Source organism: Microcaecilia unicolor, chromosome 7, assembly GCF_901765095.1.
Source record: "Microcaecilia unicolor chromosome 7, aMicUni1.1, whole genome shotgun sequence".
NCBI lineage: Eukaryota > Metazoa > Chordata > Amphibia > Gymnophiona > Siphonopidae > Microcaecilia > Microcaecilia unicolor.
Genome location: NC_044037.1, coordinates 167,130,741 through 167,150,424, shown reverse-complemented (window position 1 = coordinate 167,150,424; position 19,684 = coordinate 167,130,741). Strand labels below are relative to the sequence as shown.

Genomic DNA, 19,684 nt, shown 5'->3' with positions numbered 1-19,684 from the left:
TCCCTTCTCGTGAGAGGCCCCCTTTCTATCTTTCCTGATTAGGGTTATGTGGAAGATGAAGACAGGAGACAACAGGCTCATTCCCACTCTGCTACTTCTGACTTTCAAAATGACACCATGTAACCTCTTGCACTATTTTGACAGAGGTATGTGGTGAAACTGGGGAAGGGTAGGACATGACCAAGGATATCCATTAATGATCTGAGAAAAAAAATGTAAGAGGTAGGAATTGAAGTGGGCTACCTTTATGCAATCTGAAGGAATGGTGTCAGTAGATGTCACGTCTGTGGCCATGACCATGACCACCCTCAGCCCTACCTTCTTTCTGGGGGTCAGCAGCTCTGCTGGCTTCTGTCTGTGTTTGTGTTAGTCTTGTCTCTGTCCTGGTGTGCTGGCTGCTTCCAGCATGAACCTGATTGCTTCACTAGACCTCACCTGTGTGGGCTATGTCTCTCTAGGGAGCCAGCATCTAAGATGGCTGCCACCGGCTCTGTGCCAGCTTCCAAGATGGCTCCTGCTTGTCTTTCCTGTGGGCTCACTTCCTATGTGTGTTAAGCCTCTCTTTGGGGTCAGTGTACTTCCTGCTTCTGTCCTACTGCTGGTGATTCATCAGTGAGAGCCTTCATAAGGAAGTGCTGTGCTTGCATTCTGGGCCTTTGCATAAGTGTTATGCTCTTAGGTCAGGTTAGTAAGTGTCTGCTGCACTACTGCTTAGCCTCTCTCTGGGTTCCAGCCCAGCTTCTTTCTGTGTCTGTGTCTCTGTTGTCCTTCCGTGGGGGGTCTTCCCTGCCACTGTCTGTCTGTGGACTGCGGTCCTTCCTGGCTTACCCTGTGTTCGGGGTGAAGCCTCTGCTCTAGGCTTACCCTGTGTTTGGGGTGAAGCCTCTGCTCCAGGCTTACCCTGTGTTGGGGTGAAGCCTCTGTTCCTGGCTTACCCTGTGTTGCGGTGAAGCCTCTGTCCTTGGCTTACCCTGGGTTGGGGTGAAGCCTTTGTCCTGGTTTACTCTGTCTGTTCTCCTGTCTGCCCCAAAGACCCCTGGCCTGTGCTTCCTGGTTTGCTCTCTTTACCCTAAGTCCTGCCTTGCCTAGCCTGTGTGCCTACCCTGCTTGTATATCCTGCAAGTCCTGCCGGCCGCCTGCACTTCGGAGCTACTCCGGAGGAACGGTGGCTAGGTGCAGGTGAAGCTGTTCCTCTCTCATCTGTTCTAGTTGCCTGCCTTGTACTACTCCAGTCCAGAGTTCCAGTACTGCTCTTCTGTGTTTCCAGTCCCGAGGTGGTCTTGCCTGCCGCTGCCGCTCCTCGGCAGTGGCCCAAGGGCTCACGAACTCCAGTCCTGCCTCGAGGACCTGACAGAATGCCAAGGCCCTCGAGAACGCAACAGTAGGGGTGATGTGGGACCCTTGACAGGGTATGCAGGGGTGGAGGAAGCATGGGGGGGAGGGCTCTGAGGGTGCTTGCTTGTTTGAGAGATTAGAGGGAAAGGAAATCCATCATGCTAACCAGCTCTTTTACTTGTGCTATTTAGCACAAGGAATTTTTCAGTATATGGCACACTTCTCATAATAGTGTACAGCAAAATTATGCATATTTTGGAGCTTATACATTTGAATGATCACATCTAAAATATCTGTCTTTAGCCAGACATATCACCCAATGTTGATTAGGTTTGAGCAAATATTTTTGCAGTGGGGATCCCTTTGAAATCAGCTTTTCAATTTGCTAACTTCTGTTTCTAAATTGGGTGGCAATTTAAAGTCTTGCAAAAAGAGAGCTTTAGTAATGAGTGACAATGTTAGCAAAGTATTCAAATTAACATAACATCTGCTAGATTTCATTGGTCTGTATTGACTGTGCTGTCAACCAAATCCAGTTCTGTGTGAGATAATTTGTGATTTGGTTCAAGCACCGCTTTTGTGTGTTATGCAGGAATTACATTGAAGCCTACAATAAGTTTCTAAATTTTCCAAGGGTAGATTTTTTTTTGGTTTTTTTTTTTAAGTGTACACTATTCAGTGGGTGTAATTTTCTTTTAAGACAGTGCTCACATTTCTTAATTATAATATAGAACTATTTCAGTGTTTTGTGTAGCGCTGTAAACAATAATTTAGTTTAAACACATTAAAAGAAATAAGGTTGCAGTTTTAACTTTTCTTTCCCTTTTTTTCTGGTTGGCATTGCTCTCTATGAGAAGTCCTTTAAGGAATCCTTTACTAAATTGAAACAGGTTTGTCAAAGAAACCTGTAAATGACTATACAGTGCTTAAGTTCCTTTCTGAAAATACCATACCCAAGGTATCAGCAGCTTTGCCAAAGCCCATTCTTCTACTAAGGATATATTTTCATGAATGTAATTGATTTGATATGCAATTGTGGTACGTAGTAGTGAGTATTTTTAAATATAAATATTATTGATTGTGAATATATATTTGTTTTAAAGTAAATTGCAGTGAGCACATTTTTGTAACCATGGTGCATACAAACAATTATAAAATAATAACGGTGCCTAGATGTAGAAAATCCATTAACCCCCTCATTCCACAACACGTCCCTTACATTTGAGTGCTATTAGATTATGTAAATGTATGGGATACTGCTATCCACTTGGGTAAGTTTACCCTTACCTGCGTAAATGGCAGCTTCACACCTAAAGGGTATTCTTTAATGACAAGCTGAAATTGCATAGTTCACAACTGTTAGAGGAGCATCCCCTAGGGAAGAGCAGCTGGGCCATAGGTGGGACTGACATTTATGCCAGGTACTGATAGAATACTTTAAGTTATGTGTATGAATGTCACATTTGGACACAAACATGCACGAGAGCCACGACCTGTTGTAAATGTTCAGGGCTATATTTTAGCATGCTGATGCTGGTTAATACTACTCACCACCCACGTTAAGAGGCCATCTAAATGAAGGTGCTGAGCTATAAAATTGCCTCTTAAGAGGGTAATTAAAAAAAAACCTATGTATTTGCATGAAATGGAATCTTATTCACAGAAATGACTTGGGGACAAAAGTATGCACACAATACCATTTCTCGTTTTACTAACAGCGGTATTAGGGTTTGTACTGAAGTTTGTACCTTTTAGATTTTTAAAAGTATGTGTTCTCAAATTTTATATGTACTAAATTGTGTGTGTGTGTGTGTAGTTTTAATGGGGTTATTTTCAGTGAGTAAATTTGTATGTATGTCCCCTTTGAAAATGCTTTTTGCATAAGTTAGCATGTTACAAAAATATTCCCGTGCAGGTCATTTAGGCACCCTTTTACAAAGCAGCAGTAAGCCCACCGCAGGCTTATTGTACAGCAGTCTAGAACAATCACTGGCTGAATGCGAGCGCTGGTGGTATTTCCACTCCAGCATGCAGCAATTTTGGTGCTAGCAGAAATATTTGAAAAATATTTTCACAGGGGGTTACCCAGTGGTAATCGGACAATGCGGCACACTGCCGGGATTAGCACAGGAGCCCTTACCACCACCTCAGTGGTTGTCGGTAAGTGCTCCCCCTGCATGGCCACGCGATAAGTACAGTCTTAGTGCATGGCCATTTCTTTAGTCGGCCTTTTTACCTGCTGCGGTAAAAAGGGCCTCAGCGTGAGGCAAAAACACCCCTTTTACTGCAGCTTAAGAAAAGGGCCCTTTAGATTGAGAGGGCAGGAAGGTGTCTATTGTATGAAGACTTGTAGCCACCTATGGGTCTTTTATAAAATACAACCCATAAAAAAGCACCAGATGATAAAGCTCAGCCAAAACAATAAACAAATATATGAGGTTTCATATAAAATCTAAAGTAGAGGAGTGTGGTAGCCGTGTTAGTCCACTCTTAAGGTTATCAATGTCATTTGCTTATTTCCGATCTGACGAAGGGCAACCTTCGAAAGCTAATCAAGAAATGTGTTAAGTTATGTCCAATAAAAAAGGTATCATCTTATTTTCTTTTTCATGTTTTATTTTGTTTGATTTCTATTGATAATATAAAATCTATACATTAATTGGGTCTTCATATGTAAGAATACATGCTATGCATTCAAAAGGAAATATTCATCAGTCCTACAATGAATATATATGAATAAATTATTTAAAAAAAGTACTCAATAAAAATACTGTAAAATTTCAAAAAATAGAATAGAGCCCTACAGATTTCTAAATATAAAATCTAATACCTATATTCTATATATCGGTCCTTATTAAAACCAATCACAGTTTGTCTTGAAGTAGATTGTCACAACCACAGCTTGCTTACTTTACTTAAACATGGTATTCCATCCTTTCATCATGCTCATTTTCTTTCAGCCAGTATGATACCGGCTTGTCAGTATCAGGTCCACTGCAAATAAAACACAAGGAAATTGCAGTTTTATTTGGATTGGACCCGATACTGACAAGCTGAAAGTTCTGAAGCAGAATTGTTCCAAAAACATGGTATCATTTTGCCTGAGAAAAGATGAGCATGCTAACAGGATAGAATATCATGTTTTAGTAAAGTAAATTGTAAGAATTCTACAGTTGTGAGAAGCTACTTGAAGACAAACTGTGGTTGAAATGGAAGAGTAGCCTAATGATTAGAGCAGTGGATTAGGAACTGGAAGGCCCCAGTTTAAATCCCATGGTGCTCATTTTTGCCTTGGGCAGGTCATTTAACCCTCCATGCCTTGGGAGAAGGCATTGGCAAATCACTCCTTTATCATGCCATGAAAACCACAAGGGGAAGGATCCTCATTGTGTGGTTACGAGGAGTCAGCTTCGTCTTGAGGGCACATTTGGAACCGGTGATTAGTTTGAATATAGACTGATATATTTAATACAGGTATTAGATTTTTATGTTGAGAAATTTCTAATGCTGTATTGTATTTTTTAAATTCTACATTGAGCAGTTTCATTGAGTTAATTTTTAAACATTTATTCATATATATTTCATTATAGGAAAGATAATCTTCTGAATACATACAATGAGAAAATTATCTCATAGCATGTATTCTTTCACACATATAAAGGTCTAATTTTACATTCATAAAAGATTTTGTAAAAACCTCTTCTCTCTCTCTCTCTCTCTCGGTATATAAATGTAGATAGAAATAGTGTGGCTGAATTTTTTTTATGTCAGATTTATGAAATACCAGCAGAAATCCAGCAACAGCATGCCAAAAATAAAGCAGCATGTATTTGTGTCTGCTTGGAAACAGGTGTAAATGAATCTTTGTATTTACATTTTATAAAGTATAAAGCAAGACTGATCAGGATAGACTGGAGTGGACTTTGATGCCAACTCCAGTAGTTGGGACAAAAGGACAGTGCTAGGTAGACTTCTACGGTCTGTATCCCAAAAATGGCAGAGATCAGGATCAAATGTACATATTTTATACCATGTTCATGGTTTGTTTCATGTATTAATAATGAGTGTGACATTTGGGAAGACTGGATGGACCATTCAGATTTTTATCTGCCATCATTTGCCATGTTACTGTGTTACTTGCAAAAATTGCCTCAAACATGCCTGGCAGCATATAGGTGTAACCCATGTCTCACCCGTGCGCTAGCTCAGGGCCCGCCCCCCCACCCCCCCCAAAAAATATATATATATCCTTTCATGAATTTCACAGTCTTTGCTCACTCTCACCACACACCTCATTTCCAATCTACTTAAAGTTGAGCTAGGGTAGGTCAATGGTCTGGAATAGTGATGCGGGGGTTTGGGAGACACTTTTTCCAAAACTGGAAAATCCACTCAGCTGTTCAGTGCAGAAACCACACAGCACTCCGAAGGGTTCAATAACAATACTAACTTTTATTGCAACCTCCGCAATCGGCAGACTAACTTTAACCTTCTTACAGTCACTTAATAAACTCCAGCACAATTAAGTCCCTGACTTCTGTTATTCCTGGGGGGGGCACTCTTTCCACTATTCTCAGGTATATTTACAGGGGCACTTTCTTTCAGGGGTTATATACATATTTACAGGGCTCCTGTCCATACCTATCCTGTTCGCCAAATGTAACCTCAGGGCTGTTCTCCTCTTCACCGATTCACTCCGCTACCACCAGGCACAGTCCCTTATGGCCGTCCTCCTTCCGCGGGTGTACCTCACCAGGCAGCACCCCGGCCTTAAGCAGGCTGTGTCCTGCCCTGAACCCTGCTTATGGGCCAGACTCCCCAGTCCACCCGAAGCTCTGCCTCCTTCACCGGTTATTGTGAGTGGGGTAATAACTGCTCCTCGTTTCTATCCCAATCATAAGGTGGCGCTTCAGGATGTCCCTTCTCCTCCTTTGGATCACTTGACAGAGCTTGCAGGCAATGAAAGACTCCCCCCAAGGGCAAATTATTATACGTTTTATCTCCTAATCTAACCCCCCCCCCCCCCCCCCGTCACTCTTCCATCTCATAGCACTTTCTCTCGGCATTTTATTTCCAAACTCCTCCCATTGGGCTGAGCTTCTCCCACCCTGGGACCTCACAGTCACTTGACCCAGTGACTTTTTACAGGGACTTACTCTTCATAGTAAGCCCAACCTAACAGGGAATTACAAAGGTATATGCCTTCTTGTCATTCTGGGTGCTTTTATTTAGGGGTTAATTTTATATGGAGCATTTTATGCATGTATACTGTCATATATGCACAAAAATGTCGTTATAAAGTCACCCCTTAAAATTTGTAGTATGCAGAGAAGTTACTTTTTCATAATACTGTAGAATGACTCAAGGAACCACTTAAGTAATCCAGCATCCAGTATAATCATTTAATATTTGTGCTTCAGAAATACTCTTCCTTGTTCAGTGAACTTGTGACTAGAATCATGGAGCAGAATTAATCTGCCTGCTGTTACTTGATGTGAATTATAGGTTTTTACAGAAACATCATATGTTGTGGACAACATATGAATTTTAAATTGTCTGATTTTGCTGATGCTATGGCTGTCCTATGATAAAGAATAAACAGTTATGGATTTGACAACCAAAGCAGTTTATGTGTATTATATTATATTAGGTACTTCCTCTGTCCCTAGTGAGCTCACAATCTAAGTTTTCTACCTAGTGTGGCTATATTAAAGATCTGACTTGCTGGTAATATATCTCATTGGCTATTGCATACTGCTTTCTGATCTAATACTTTGATTCTTTCACTTACAGAGCTCACAATGGCAGATGACAGTATTGTCGAAAATGAAATCCCCCCTCCTTTGCCACCACATCCTACTGGAAAACAGAAATATAGGTATGGCGACTATATGGAAATGTGTCTAATTGTTGCTCATGGACAGGTCACCTACAAGTGTCTGAAATGTATCACTTGGATGAAAATGCTCGTAATACCTCATGTTGAATTATATTGTTGTAATATGGTTAGCATTATTTTATTAATGCCAACTAATATGTTCCCACTATAAATTGAAACTTAAGGATTTTACTTTCAATTGGGCTGAGCACTCCCAGATCAAATTTGAATAAATATCTTTTGGCCTTTCCTCTCATTGTCTTTCACACTTTGGTTTCCTAATTTGTGAATAGAGGATATAAGTTTTGAAATGCTACTATTTTATCAATAAGTAATTTAGGGGCCATTTTACTAAAGGGTTGGCATGTGGCAGTAGGCTTTCCATGCACCAATCCAGAACTACCACCAGTCTACAGAAGCAGCCCGGCAGTAATTCTGCCCCCAGCATGCGCCATTTCCAGCGTTACAGAAATTTATTTACTTATTTTTACCTTGACAGTTCCAAGTGCTGCCCAGTTACCACCAGATTATCATGGAAGCCCTTACCACCACCTCAATGGGTGGCAGTAAGTGCTCCCTCTTCCGAAATGGTCATGCGGCAAGTGCAAACTTAATGCATGGCCATTTCCTTCTTTTTGGTCTTTTTACCTTCTGCAGTAAAAGGAGCCTGGTATGCAGCAGAAACACGCGCAGCTTGGTAAAAGGGCCCCTTAACTCTTCATGTTTATTAGACACTTCCTATAGCACTTTTCAGCAGTTATCAAAGCGGTTAAAATGAATCACAGTGGGAAAGAAGAAAATATAACACAACAGGGTAAACATTGATCCTCTAGAGAGGAGCAAGTGAGGAATAAAAGGCAAGAAGAAAGGGAAAGGACAGCTACTGTAAGTCTCAAAGTCTCAAATGAGTAAATAATAAAGCCATACAAAAGGAAAATACCAGTCATAAATAGCAACCACCAGTGCTAGCCCATCCCACTGAGCCCAAAGGCCAGGTTGAAATAGTGTGCCTTAAGACTGGATCTGAATTTTTAATGAGGACTTTGCAAATGAAGATCTTTAGGGAGACATTCCAAATCAGTGGTGCCAAGATGTAAAACACTGTGGTGGTTATTTTAGAAGCTCAGTTCTTGTTTTAGATATCTGAAAACCGGCATATTTCATGGACATCCAAATCCCAATTTTACAAAGGCAGGATGTGGATGTCTAACATGGAAGTATGTCCATATGGTAAGGGGGCAAGGTAACATATATTACATATTAAATGACGGCAGATAAAGACCTGAACGGTCCATCCAAACTGCTCAACAAGATAAACTCATTTTACATGGTCTGTGATACTGGATAGTGATAGTGGAGGAGTGGCCTAGTGGTTAGGGTAGTGGACTCTGGTCCTGTGGAACTGAGGAACTGAGTTCAATTCCCACTTCAGGCACAGCTCCTTGTGACTCTGGGCAAGTCACTTAACCCTCCATTGCCCCAGGTACAAATAAGTACCTGTATATGTAAGCCGCATTGAGCCTGCCATTGTTGCAGGAATGGATGCATGAATTACCCCTATTGTTAGCAGAATCTGTGGTACTTCAGGAGTCAAGCAGCACACACCAGAATGAGGGAGAAATCTTCTTTATTTGCTAGCAAACAAAGCAGGACATCAGTTCTAGCTCTCTTCTCTCTCTCTCAGCTCTCTGGATGTTATGGCTTCTGTCTCAGCTCCTTCTCTTCTGCTGTCTGTCTTCCCCCAGCTCTCTTTCTTCTGTCTGTTCCTTCTGACGTAAGCTGCTTCTGCTCCCTCTTAAATACAGTCCTAAGCCCCTCTCTAGCCCCCCTTACTCTCCAGATGGTAAAGAATAGATTGGTTACCTTGCCTCAGCCAATCATTACTTTAAAAATATCAGTTACATAGGTTTGATATTTCTCAAACTGACCTATGACCTGGGGCCCCTCACGCTAGACAATTTGGCACCAGTCTCTTACATTTTATTATTATTAAATTCTCATATTCCTAGTCAACTCCATACTAACTGCTAACTGAACTCTGGCATTCATTAAGGGGTCAAGGGCCAGTCTTACTTAATAGCATACAGCTATAGTTTGTTATTACTTTCAAGACCATTCCTATACTTAGCTAATCAATCAAGGAGAAGAGAGCTGACTTCTCTGACCTCTTTCACTTATTAGCTTCATACATTGAACCAGCCAGAACTGCAGAAAATTCAACCCATATGCTGACCTTTTCACTGCAGCCCTACTCAGAACGTAAGGCAAAGAGTTGAACAAACATTAGATTTAAAAAGGTATTCTACATATTAACTACACAAAATACACATATTCTAAAAGAAGACATATTCTAAAATACACAGAATCAGTATTCCTTATAAGACATATTCTAAATATCAAGAACATCTAGAATTATTTAACCAGCTTTAAACTACTTTTAAACTACAGCATGTCTGGCTCATGCTTTGTTCATTCATCTAAATAATCTGAACCATCTGGCATTCCTTCACTTTACTGTACAGAACTGAGAATTTAACCACCAAACTTTTAAACCCTAAACAGAATTAACACTTAATATAATTTCTTATATATATAATTATGCCCATGCTGTCTCATTCCCCCCTTTGAGACTAAAATCAGCTTATGCAGAGATAAGTCTCACAACTCAAACTCTGGCGATTATAGTGATCCTAACTAAGAATAGGCTTGTGAATCACCATTACCCTACTTGTTAAGGTCAACCAAAGATTGGAGCGAGTTGGGGTATTAGGAAAAAGGAGGCAGGGAGTAGAAAACAACAAAAGCACCCAAACTACTAACATTTTCTTTCTTCCTAATCTAAAACAAATACAGCAAACTAATTAAGCAATAATATTTCAACAGTCTGTGCTAATCACAGATTACTCTAATATAATGTTCTCAGTCTTTGAGTTCTTATACCAGTTGGGATAGACCCTCAACTGACAAGGATCAAGCTCTCAAATTCCAAGAAAGCCAGAATCTGGACAGAAAGAGTCTCAGTGTGAAGCCGAAGTTCAGCAGCTTCTGCAGTATGCAGTTGACCCTTCTTTTCAGCTAGTAGATTCTTTGGTTCGGGTCAAGCGCAACTTCAATGGCTCCGCTGGATCACTTTCTGCTCTCCACTGTTTAGGCTCCGTCTGATCCGTGCTGGGCTCAGTCTGGTCAGCAGACTTAATTCGAGACCAATGGACCCATGGAGTTATCCCTGCAACCTTCACAGCTGTAGGGGTAGAAAGCAAAACAGTAAAAGGTCCTTTCCATCGGGGCCCCAAAGGCTGGAGCCTCCAGTCTTTCACCCAAACTCTATCCCCTGGCAGGAAGGAATGTACCTGAGCCTGGAAGGGGACAGGGTTTATTTCTCTCACATAAGACTGAAGCTCAGAAATTATCCTGCCCAAGAGGGCTACCTGCTCCTGTACCTGGGCAAACCCTAAAATCCCTATGTCTCCCTTAATTCCCTGCAAAATGGCTGGGGGCTTCCCATACACAATTTCAAAGGGAGAGAGGGCTGTTCCTTTAGTTGGGGTGCATCGGAGGCGGAAGAGGGCTAGTGGCAGTGCCTGTGGCCATTTCAGTTGGGTTTCCTGACAAATCTTTGCTAGGCTATTTTCAAGGTTCTGTTTGCCCGCTCAACCTGCCCTGAACTCTGGGGACGGTAGGCACAATGCAATTTCCAGGTAATGTGCAATGCGCGGGACAGGGCCTGAAGTGTGGCTTCAACAAAGGCGGGACCATTATCTGAACCTATGGCAAGGGGCAGTCCATACCTGGGGATGACATCCCTAAGGAGGGCTCGAGCTACTTCTGTGGCTTTCTCAGTGACTGTAGGATATGCTTCCACCCACCCAGAAAAGGTACAGACCATGACCAGGAGGTATCGGAGCCTACCACTCCTGGGCATTTCTGTGAAGTCTATAACTAGGGACTCAGAGGGTGTTAGTCCCCTGGACTGAACTCCTGGTGGAATACGGGGTCCCTGACGAGCATTATTCTGGGCACAGAGAGTACATCGGGCAGAGGCAGTGGCAACCAGACTATCCAATCCTTCCAGCACCACTACTCGACTGAGTAGGCGGGCTAGTGCTGTTTTCCCTAAGTGTGACAGATCATGAGCTTGAGACACTACAGGCCAAGCTAGGTGGCGTGGCACCAGAACTCTGGTATCAGGGAGATGTAACCAGCCATCAGGTCTCCTTACTGCACCTTCCTCTTGAGCCCATTTCTCTTCCATTTGGGTGTACATAGGCGTCCATTCTTGCAGTCGAATTTGGAACAGGGGGGTCACAGTACTTGCTAAGGGTCCTCGAGCAGCTTCCTTGGCCACCCGATCAGCATGGCGATTCCCTCGGGCCACTGGAGTATCTATCCTTTGATGTCCCCTGCAGTGAATGACAGCTACCTTCTTAGGGGCCCAAACAGCCTCTAGCAGCTGAAGTATTTCAGGTCCATACTTAACAGGTTGGCCTGCAGCATTTATGAGTCCCTTTTCCTTATACAAAGCTCCATGAGCATGTAGAGTTGTGAAGGCATACTTGGAATCAGTATAAATGTTAGTTACCAGTCCTGCTGCTAGCTCCAGAGCTCGTATGAGGGCCACAAGTTCTGCTTTCTGGGCTGAAGTTCCTTGGGGCAAGGCTCTTGCTTCTATCACCTTGTCCTCTGTCACCACAGCATAGCCTGCCAATCGCTTGGAGTTCTCCACGTAACTGCTTCCATCTGTGAAATAAATTACATCTGGGTCCCTCCACGGAACATCTTTAAGATCTGGTCGACTGGAGTACACTTTATCCATGGTTTGGATACAGTCATGATCCGGTGGTCCCTCAGATGCTGGCAAAAGAGTGGCAGGATTGAATGTAGCCACTGTTTCCAGGTGTATCCGTGGATTCTCACACAAGCTAGCTTGGTACTTAACCATACGGTTATTTGTAAACCAGTGGTTGCCCTTATACTCCATGAGGGTGAGAACTGCGTGGGGGACTTTAACAACCAGTTCTTGCCCCAAGGTCAACTTATCAGCTTCCTGGACCAGTAAGGCTGTTGCTGCAATAGCCCTCATGCAGGCTGGCCATCCTTTAGCCACTCCATCCAGCTGTTTAGACAGGTATGCAACAGGCCTCTGCCAGGATCCCATCATCTGGGTCAGCACACCCAGAGCAACCCCCTGTCGCTCATGGACATACAATGAGAAAGGTTTCTCCACATCAGGAAGGCCTAACGCAGGGGCTTGGAGTAGGGCTTTCTTTATGGCAATGAAGGATTGTTGAGCAGTAGGTCCCCATTCAAATGGTTCCTTTTCACCCCCCTTTGTGGCCTGGTAAAGGGGTTTCGCCATCAATGCAAAATTTGGAATCCAAATTCTGCAGAATCCGGCTGCTCCCAGAAATTCCCTAACTTCCCTTCTGGACTTGGGTTGGGGAATTGCAGCAACTGCTTGCTTCCTACTGACATCCAGTCTCCGACTTCCCTGGGAAATGCAAAAGCCCAGATACTTCACTTCTGACTGACAAAGTTGGGCCTTTGAGCGTGAGACCTTATAGCCTGCATCCAAGAGTAGCTCCAGCAATTCTCTGGTAGCCTCAAAACACTCTTCCTGAGTCACTGCTGCAATCAGGAGGTCATCTACATACTGGAGTAAAACTCGCCTGGAAGGCTCAGATTTAAAAGTCTTAAGGTCTTGCCCTAGGGCTGTCCCAAAAATGGTGGGGGAATTCTTGAACCCCTGTGGCAGGCGGGTCCATGTATACTGAAGCTTCCTTCCTGTTACTGGGTTTTCCCATTGAAAGGCAAAAAGCAGTTGACTGGCGGGGGCCACCCGAATACAAAAGAATGCATCTTTTAGGTCTAGTGTCGTGAAATGGGTAGCTCCAGAAGGTATCAATCCCAGCAGGACATATGGATTAGGCACTACAGGGTGTAATGAGATAGTGGATTTGTTGACCACTCGTAAATCTTGGACTGGCCGGTAGTCCTCAGTCCCTGGCTTCTGAACTGGCAATAGTGGCGTATTCCATGGAGACTGACAAGGTCGAATAATTCCATGGGATAACAAACGATTCAGGTGTGCTTGGATCCCTTCCAGAGCCTTTCGGGGAATTGGGTATTGGTGAAGATGGATTGGCCGGGCACTTGGAAGTAAATCTACATGGACAGGAGGAATATTTCGGGCCAACCCTGGGGGATTATCTTCTGCCCATACCCCACTGACCTGAAAGCTGTCTACCAGGGGTAGGTCAACTTGGCCATGCGACTGATGCAGCCGCCATTCTTCTTCAAGGGGGCAGCAGAAACTCAATATACCCTTAGGGCTGGATATCGGGGGCCGAAAAGAGACTGAAGTCTGGCCATCAGAGTCAAAGGAAATTTGGGCCCTAAGCTTGGACAGCAGGTCTCGACCTAACAAAGGGATTGGACAGTCTGGCATATACAGGAATTCATGAGTGACTGTGTGTGAGCCTAATTGGCATCTACGGGTCGTCAGGAAGGGCCTCCGGTTCTGCACCCCCGTGGCTCCCACCACTCGGACAGTTTTTCCAGACACAGGCGCTAATCGCTCCGTCACAACAGAATGTTCAGCTCCTGTATCAATCATGAATGGAATTGAGTGGCTCCCTATAGTTAGCTAGACCATAGGTTCCTGGGAGCCCAGTTTGTAGGAACCCGGTCTGTCCTATTCGTCCCATTCTGCCATCTCGGCTATCCCAATGATGTCAGATTCAGCAGGCTCATATCTTCCCTCTCGAACTCGGCCTCGGCTTCCTCGATCTCCTGGTCCCCTTCTCAGTCCCTGGCGCCTCTGGGGGCATTCATCTTTCCAGTGCCCTCTTTCCTTACAGTAGGCACACTGGTCCCTCTCCAATCTTGGTCTGGGATTCTCCCCCCTTAGCCGGGATTGATTGAAGGAATCTCGGGGCCTGGCTGGTGGTCCGGGGTCCCACTTGGGCTTCCCATTAGCTAGAGGTCGACCTCGGTTAAGGGTGGAGTTAGTAATGGCTGCCGCTAAAAGGTCGGCCTTCTTCTGCATCTTCCGGTCTGCCTCTCGGCGCACCTCCTGATCCCTATTAATGAAAACCTTGGTTGCGATCTCAATTAGCTGGGTGGTATTCATCCCTGCGAATCCCTCCTGACGCTGCAACTTCTTCCGGATATCTGGCATACTCTGGGCCACCAATGCACTATTCACCATTCTCTGGTTTTCTAGTGCCTCAGGGTCAAATGGGGTGTATGTTCTGTAGGCTTCAATTAGTCGCTCTAAAAGGCCCCAGGGGATTCAGTTGGAGAATTTCAGAGACCTTTGCCAGATTAATGGGCCTCTTTATGCCTTTCCTCATACCTTCCAGCAAGTCCCGGCAATAGCCAGACAACAGTTCATAGTGCTGCTCATTATTTGGATCCCAAGCTGGAGCTGCACGAGGGAACCGAGTTCTAACCCATTCCTCTAGGTCCGGTGTCCTCTCGGGGGCACGCGCTCGCGTGATGGCCTCAGCATTTTGCAAAATCTTCCGCCTCTCCTCAGTTGTGAAGAGGGTCAGGAGAAGTTGTTGACAATCAGTCCAGGTTGGGTTATGGGTGGCCATAATGCTAGCCACTAGGTCCACCACTGCCTGAGGCTTTTCAGTATAAGAGGGGTAATGCGTCTTCCAATTCAGGAGATCGGTGGTTGTGAAGGGTACATACTGGTAGGCCTGTGCCTGCATAACCTGACCCTCATTATTAGGATCCGGTCGAGTGGTGGTTACCTGACGCAGGGGCAGAACTCTCGAGGAGGTAGGAATGGAACCTGAGGTAGAGCTAGGAGCTACCCTCCTATCATGCTCAAAGGTGATTGCAACAGGTCTAACCCATTCAGTGGAGGTTAGACTGAGGGATGGGGAGGGGTACTCATAGACTGAGAGGTGGTCACAGGTGATTCAGTCCATTGAAAGGGATGCCGGGCCCCTGATGAGTGGGTAGGGGTACTAGAGGGAAAGGCTGGGCTGTCGGGAGTTGAGGAGTCAGGGGGTGCAGCCCAAAGCGGGTCTTGGGAGGTTAACAGGGGAGAATGTGGCAAAGGAGGGTAGAGGCCGGATGAAAGGTCCACCCTAGGATGTGACGGGGTTTGCACAGAAGAGGAGCTATCCGGAGAAGCATGTGCTGGAGAAGCTTGGGCTGGGCGGCGTGGATCTCTGGGGGTGGCACGGAACCCCAACAATGGGCCATAAGGTGGTGGCTCAAGATCTGAGGGGTCATCAGAGAGTATGGGTTTCTCGGGCAGGGTAGGGGCGAAAGCCACCGATTGGGTGGTAGGCTTCCTAGGGCTCTTTCCCTCTTCCAATTTAGATTTTCTAATCTTTCTTTGAACGCGGCCCAACATGAATTTTACTGGGGATCCCATATAAGTTTTCAACCAAGAGGGAGGGTCAGTCACAAGGCTGTCCCAGGAATCTATATAGGGGAGTTGTTCAGAATATTCTGGTTCTCCTACAATTATGCTGTAGACCTTCCGGATTACTTCAATATCTAAGCTGCCACTAGAGGGCCACCCCACTCCCATAGATGGCCACTCAACTTCACACAAGGTTCTTAGAGTACTTGAGCTTAAAGTCTGTCCATAATCATTAATTAAAAATCCTTTCTTGAAATTCTTAAGCATACAATCTAGGGGAGTATCAATTTGTCTAGACGATTTCCCTCCCATAATGCTTACAGTTACAACACACAAAAGGGAGGGAGTTTTTGGATTTGTGGTAAGGGGTCCACAGATCCGAGACACAAGGTAACACAAACAACAATCGCTTCCTTCCGTCACTGGCCAATTGAACTCGCGTTAATTGGAAATGCAGTTATAAGAAGTCCGCACTCATTTAATCATTCAAACATCACACATTCCATACAGAAAATCCCACCCAACAATTTCAAATTTCTCAGATACAGATAAGCTCAAGCGGTTTCGCTTCTAATCTCCACTAGACTAAAAGCTACTAAGGCCTTCGCTGAGAGTTGATCAGACTCCCCTTCCCTCAATTTGTGAGGGGCTGGTTTACAGTTTCCTAGCTAGGATTACAATACAGAATACAGAATACATACCCGGCGAATGTTCCTCAGTCAGTTGGATGCCGGTTCAGGATCCCACTTCTGACACCAAGAATTGTTGCAGGAATGGATGCATGACTTACCCCTATTGTTAGCAGAATCTGTGGTACTTCAGGAGTCAAGCAGCACACACCAGAATGAGGGAGAAATCTTCTTTATTTGCCAGCAAACAAAGCAGGACATCAGTTCTAGCTCTCTTCTCTCTCTCTCAGCTCTCTGGATGTTATGGCTTCTGTCTCAGCTCCTTCTCTTCTGCTGTCTGTCTTCCCCCAGCTCTCTTTCTTCTGTCTGTTCCTTCTGACGTAAGCTGCTTCTGCTCCCTCTTAAATACAGTCCTAAGCCCCTCTCTAGCCCCCCTTACTCTCCAGATGGTAAAGAATAGATTGGTTACCTTGCCTCAGCCAATCATTACTTTAAAAGTATCAGTTACATAGGTTTGATATTTCTCAAACTGACCTATGACCTGGGGCCCCTCACGCTAGACAATTTGGCACCAGTCTCTTACGTTTTATTATTATTAAATTCTCATATTCCTAGTCAACTCCATACTAACTGCTAACTGAACTCTGGCATTCATTAAGGGGTCAAGGGCCAGTCTTACTTAATAGCATACAGCTATAGTTTGTTATTACTTTCAAGACCATTCCTATACTTAGCTAATCAATCAAGGAGAAGAGAGCTGACTTCTCTGACCTCTTTCACTTATTAGCTTCATACATTGAACCAGCCAGAACTGCAGAAAATTCAACCCATATGCTGACCTTTTCACTGCAGCCCTACTCAGAACGTAAGGCAAAGAGTTGAACAAACATTAGATTTAAAAAGGTATTCTACATATTAACTACACAAAATACACATATTCTAAAAGAAGACATATTCTAAAATACACAGAATCAGTATTCCTTATAAGACATATTCTAAATATCAAGAACATCTAGAATTATTTAACCAGCTTTAAACTACTTTTAAACTACAGCATGTCTGGCTCATGCTTTGTTCATTCATCTAAATAATCTGAACCATCTGGCATTCCTTCACTTTACTGTACAGAACTGAGAATTTAACCACCAAACTTTTAAACCCTAAACAGAATTAACACTTAATATAATTTCTTATATATATAATTATGCCCATGCTGTCTCACCATGAGTGGGAAAACGCGGGGTACAAATGTAACTAAAAAAAAAATATATATATATATATCCGAGTTTGATTTGTCCTTTCCATTCTCAGGGCACAGACCATAAAAGTTTGCCCACCACTGTTCTTGTACTAAAGGTTCTGAAGCTAATGTCGAAGCCCCTTAAATTTACACTCCAGCCCATCCATATCTATTCAGTTATGATCAGGGTGCAGATCGTAGAAATCTGCCCAGCACCAGTTTTGCTTCCCAGTTACCGGCGTTGTCACCCAATCTCCGCTAAGCAAGTCTCCAAGGTGAATAGCTTCTGGCATGTTAGAACAATGTAGGTAAGGGAAGTTAGCAAGTCAGATCCGGGATAAGGATTGGAAGGTCTGTTTGGGGTTTTGGGCAGGACTAGGGAGAGCCCAAAATATTGACATCCAACTCCAACCACAGAGGGGGTAGGAACTTCCAAGTCTAAAAAGATGAATGCTGTTATTTAGACTTGGTACTTGTTACGTCCAGGTTACAGAAAGGTGCTTTGATTGAGAAGCTGTCCACAGAGGGATCAAGGCATCACAACTCCTTAATTCCCCAGTGGTTGTTGTCCCATCCCACTAGTTATTGTTTTTTTATTTACTGTGAGCCCTCCAGGTACCCTCCAGGTACAGAAGAATACCTACTGTACCTGAATATATAAGATACCTGCAAGCTTGAAGGTTATTGAAGTAGTGTACATTCAGGTAGAGTAGGTATTTTTCTGTTCTTCAAGGGCTCACTATTAAAAAAAACCAAAACAAAACATACCAACAGTTGAAGTGATGTTTGGACTTGAGTCCCCTGGTTCTCACCCATTGCTGTAACCATTAGGCTACCCCTCTGCTCTGCATGGATGTCATGTGTGGCCATGTTTTAAGATTGATGTTTCTCTGCTGCCACACAGACATCCGTGTTTTCCGCCGTTCATTATTTGGATGTTTCAGTTTGTAAAATGGATGTTCATGCTGGTTGTTTCTAGTACATGGATGTCTATTTCATGTGCATTTTAGAACAGGCTGTGTCCTGTTCTAAAATACATGCAAGATGGATGTCCATTTTCTGAGCTGGATGATCTTTCTAAAAGCTGCTCCATATTGTGTGCTTTCCAGCTGGGAACAGAATGGTTGAGGAATTTCCAGAAATCAATTACTTTGAGATCTCGGGGACCAAGAGAATTCATTGTGACGTTTGTGAGCCCTTGGCCCAGAAGTGGCCATGTGAGAATCACCCAACCACCTCTGGGTAGACCGAGTCCCCTCAGAACTATGAGAGCTCCCAAGAACTGGACTGGACCATAAGTGGAGATGAACTGAGGCAGCTTTATTAGCAGCAAAAAACACAGGGCTAAAAGGGTAGCTAAATGGCACAGAAAGGAAAACAGGCAGCCTAGCTATGCACAATGTAATCCATAACCAATTTGTAACAAATTGTACTTCCATCACTCATTTCTTATTGTAAGCCACACTGAACCCGCAAAAAGGTGGGAAAATGTGGGATACAAATGCAATAAATAAAATAAAGTCTAACCTAGCTGAAGCAAGGCAAACATGAAACATAGAATACAGTAAAGTGGAACAGCCTAGCTGTATAGGGAAATCAAACATAAGCAGCCTAGCTGCGTATCTCACTACTAGAGGAAACAATTCAAAGCATAACGTATACAGTAAAGATAAAGTAGAACAGCCTAGCTGTATCATAAGCAGCCTAGCTGCGCATCTCAATACTAGCAAACACAATGCATAGCATAAAGTATACTGTAAAGATAAAGTAAAACAGCCTAGCTTTATAGGGAAATCAAACATAAGCAGCCTAGCTGCACCTCTTAGAACTGGCACAGCAATGCCAACATATGGCATACAATAGGACACAATACACTAGGCAAAAGACCCGCCTTAGTGGGTTAAAGATAAACAGGCAATATTTGGCTGACAGAGGTAACACCGCTAGCGGTTAAAGAAAGGGTTCTGCTATGATTCTGCTAAACAGGCAGGGGAATGACTGGAACCCGCTCTGCTAAACAGGCAGGGGAATAGCTGGAACTTGTCAGCTCAATCCCTGACAGGCCAATGAGAAGCGTCTGTAGCTACAGACATCAGAAGCCAAGATCTACTTAACCTTACCTTTCCCTACAACCTTTGCTTTAGCGTTTGATTGCTGTCATCTGAAGCCTGCTTACTCTCTCTCTCTCTCTCTCTCTGGTTGTGCTAGGGCACTTT

The 19,684-nt window shown here is 43.9% G+C and overlaps 1 protein-coding gene across 2 annotated transcripts in view; it reads left to right on the top strand.

Moving 5' to 3' along the window:
- Positions 1-19,684, top strand: part of PARD3B (par-3 family cell polarity regulator beta) — a 2,175,158-nt gene that overhangs the window by 1,110,247 nt on the left and 1,045,227 nt on the right. For both annotated transcript variants that reach the window (XM_030209894.1, XM_030209893.1), the window contains exon 14: positions 7,129-7,213. In XM_030209894.1, coding sequence (XP_030065754.1) covers positions 7,129-7,213 — 85 coding nt within the window. The remainder of the gene's footprint in view (positions 1-7,128; positions 7,214-19,684) is intronic.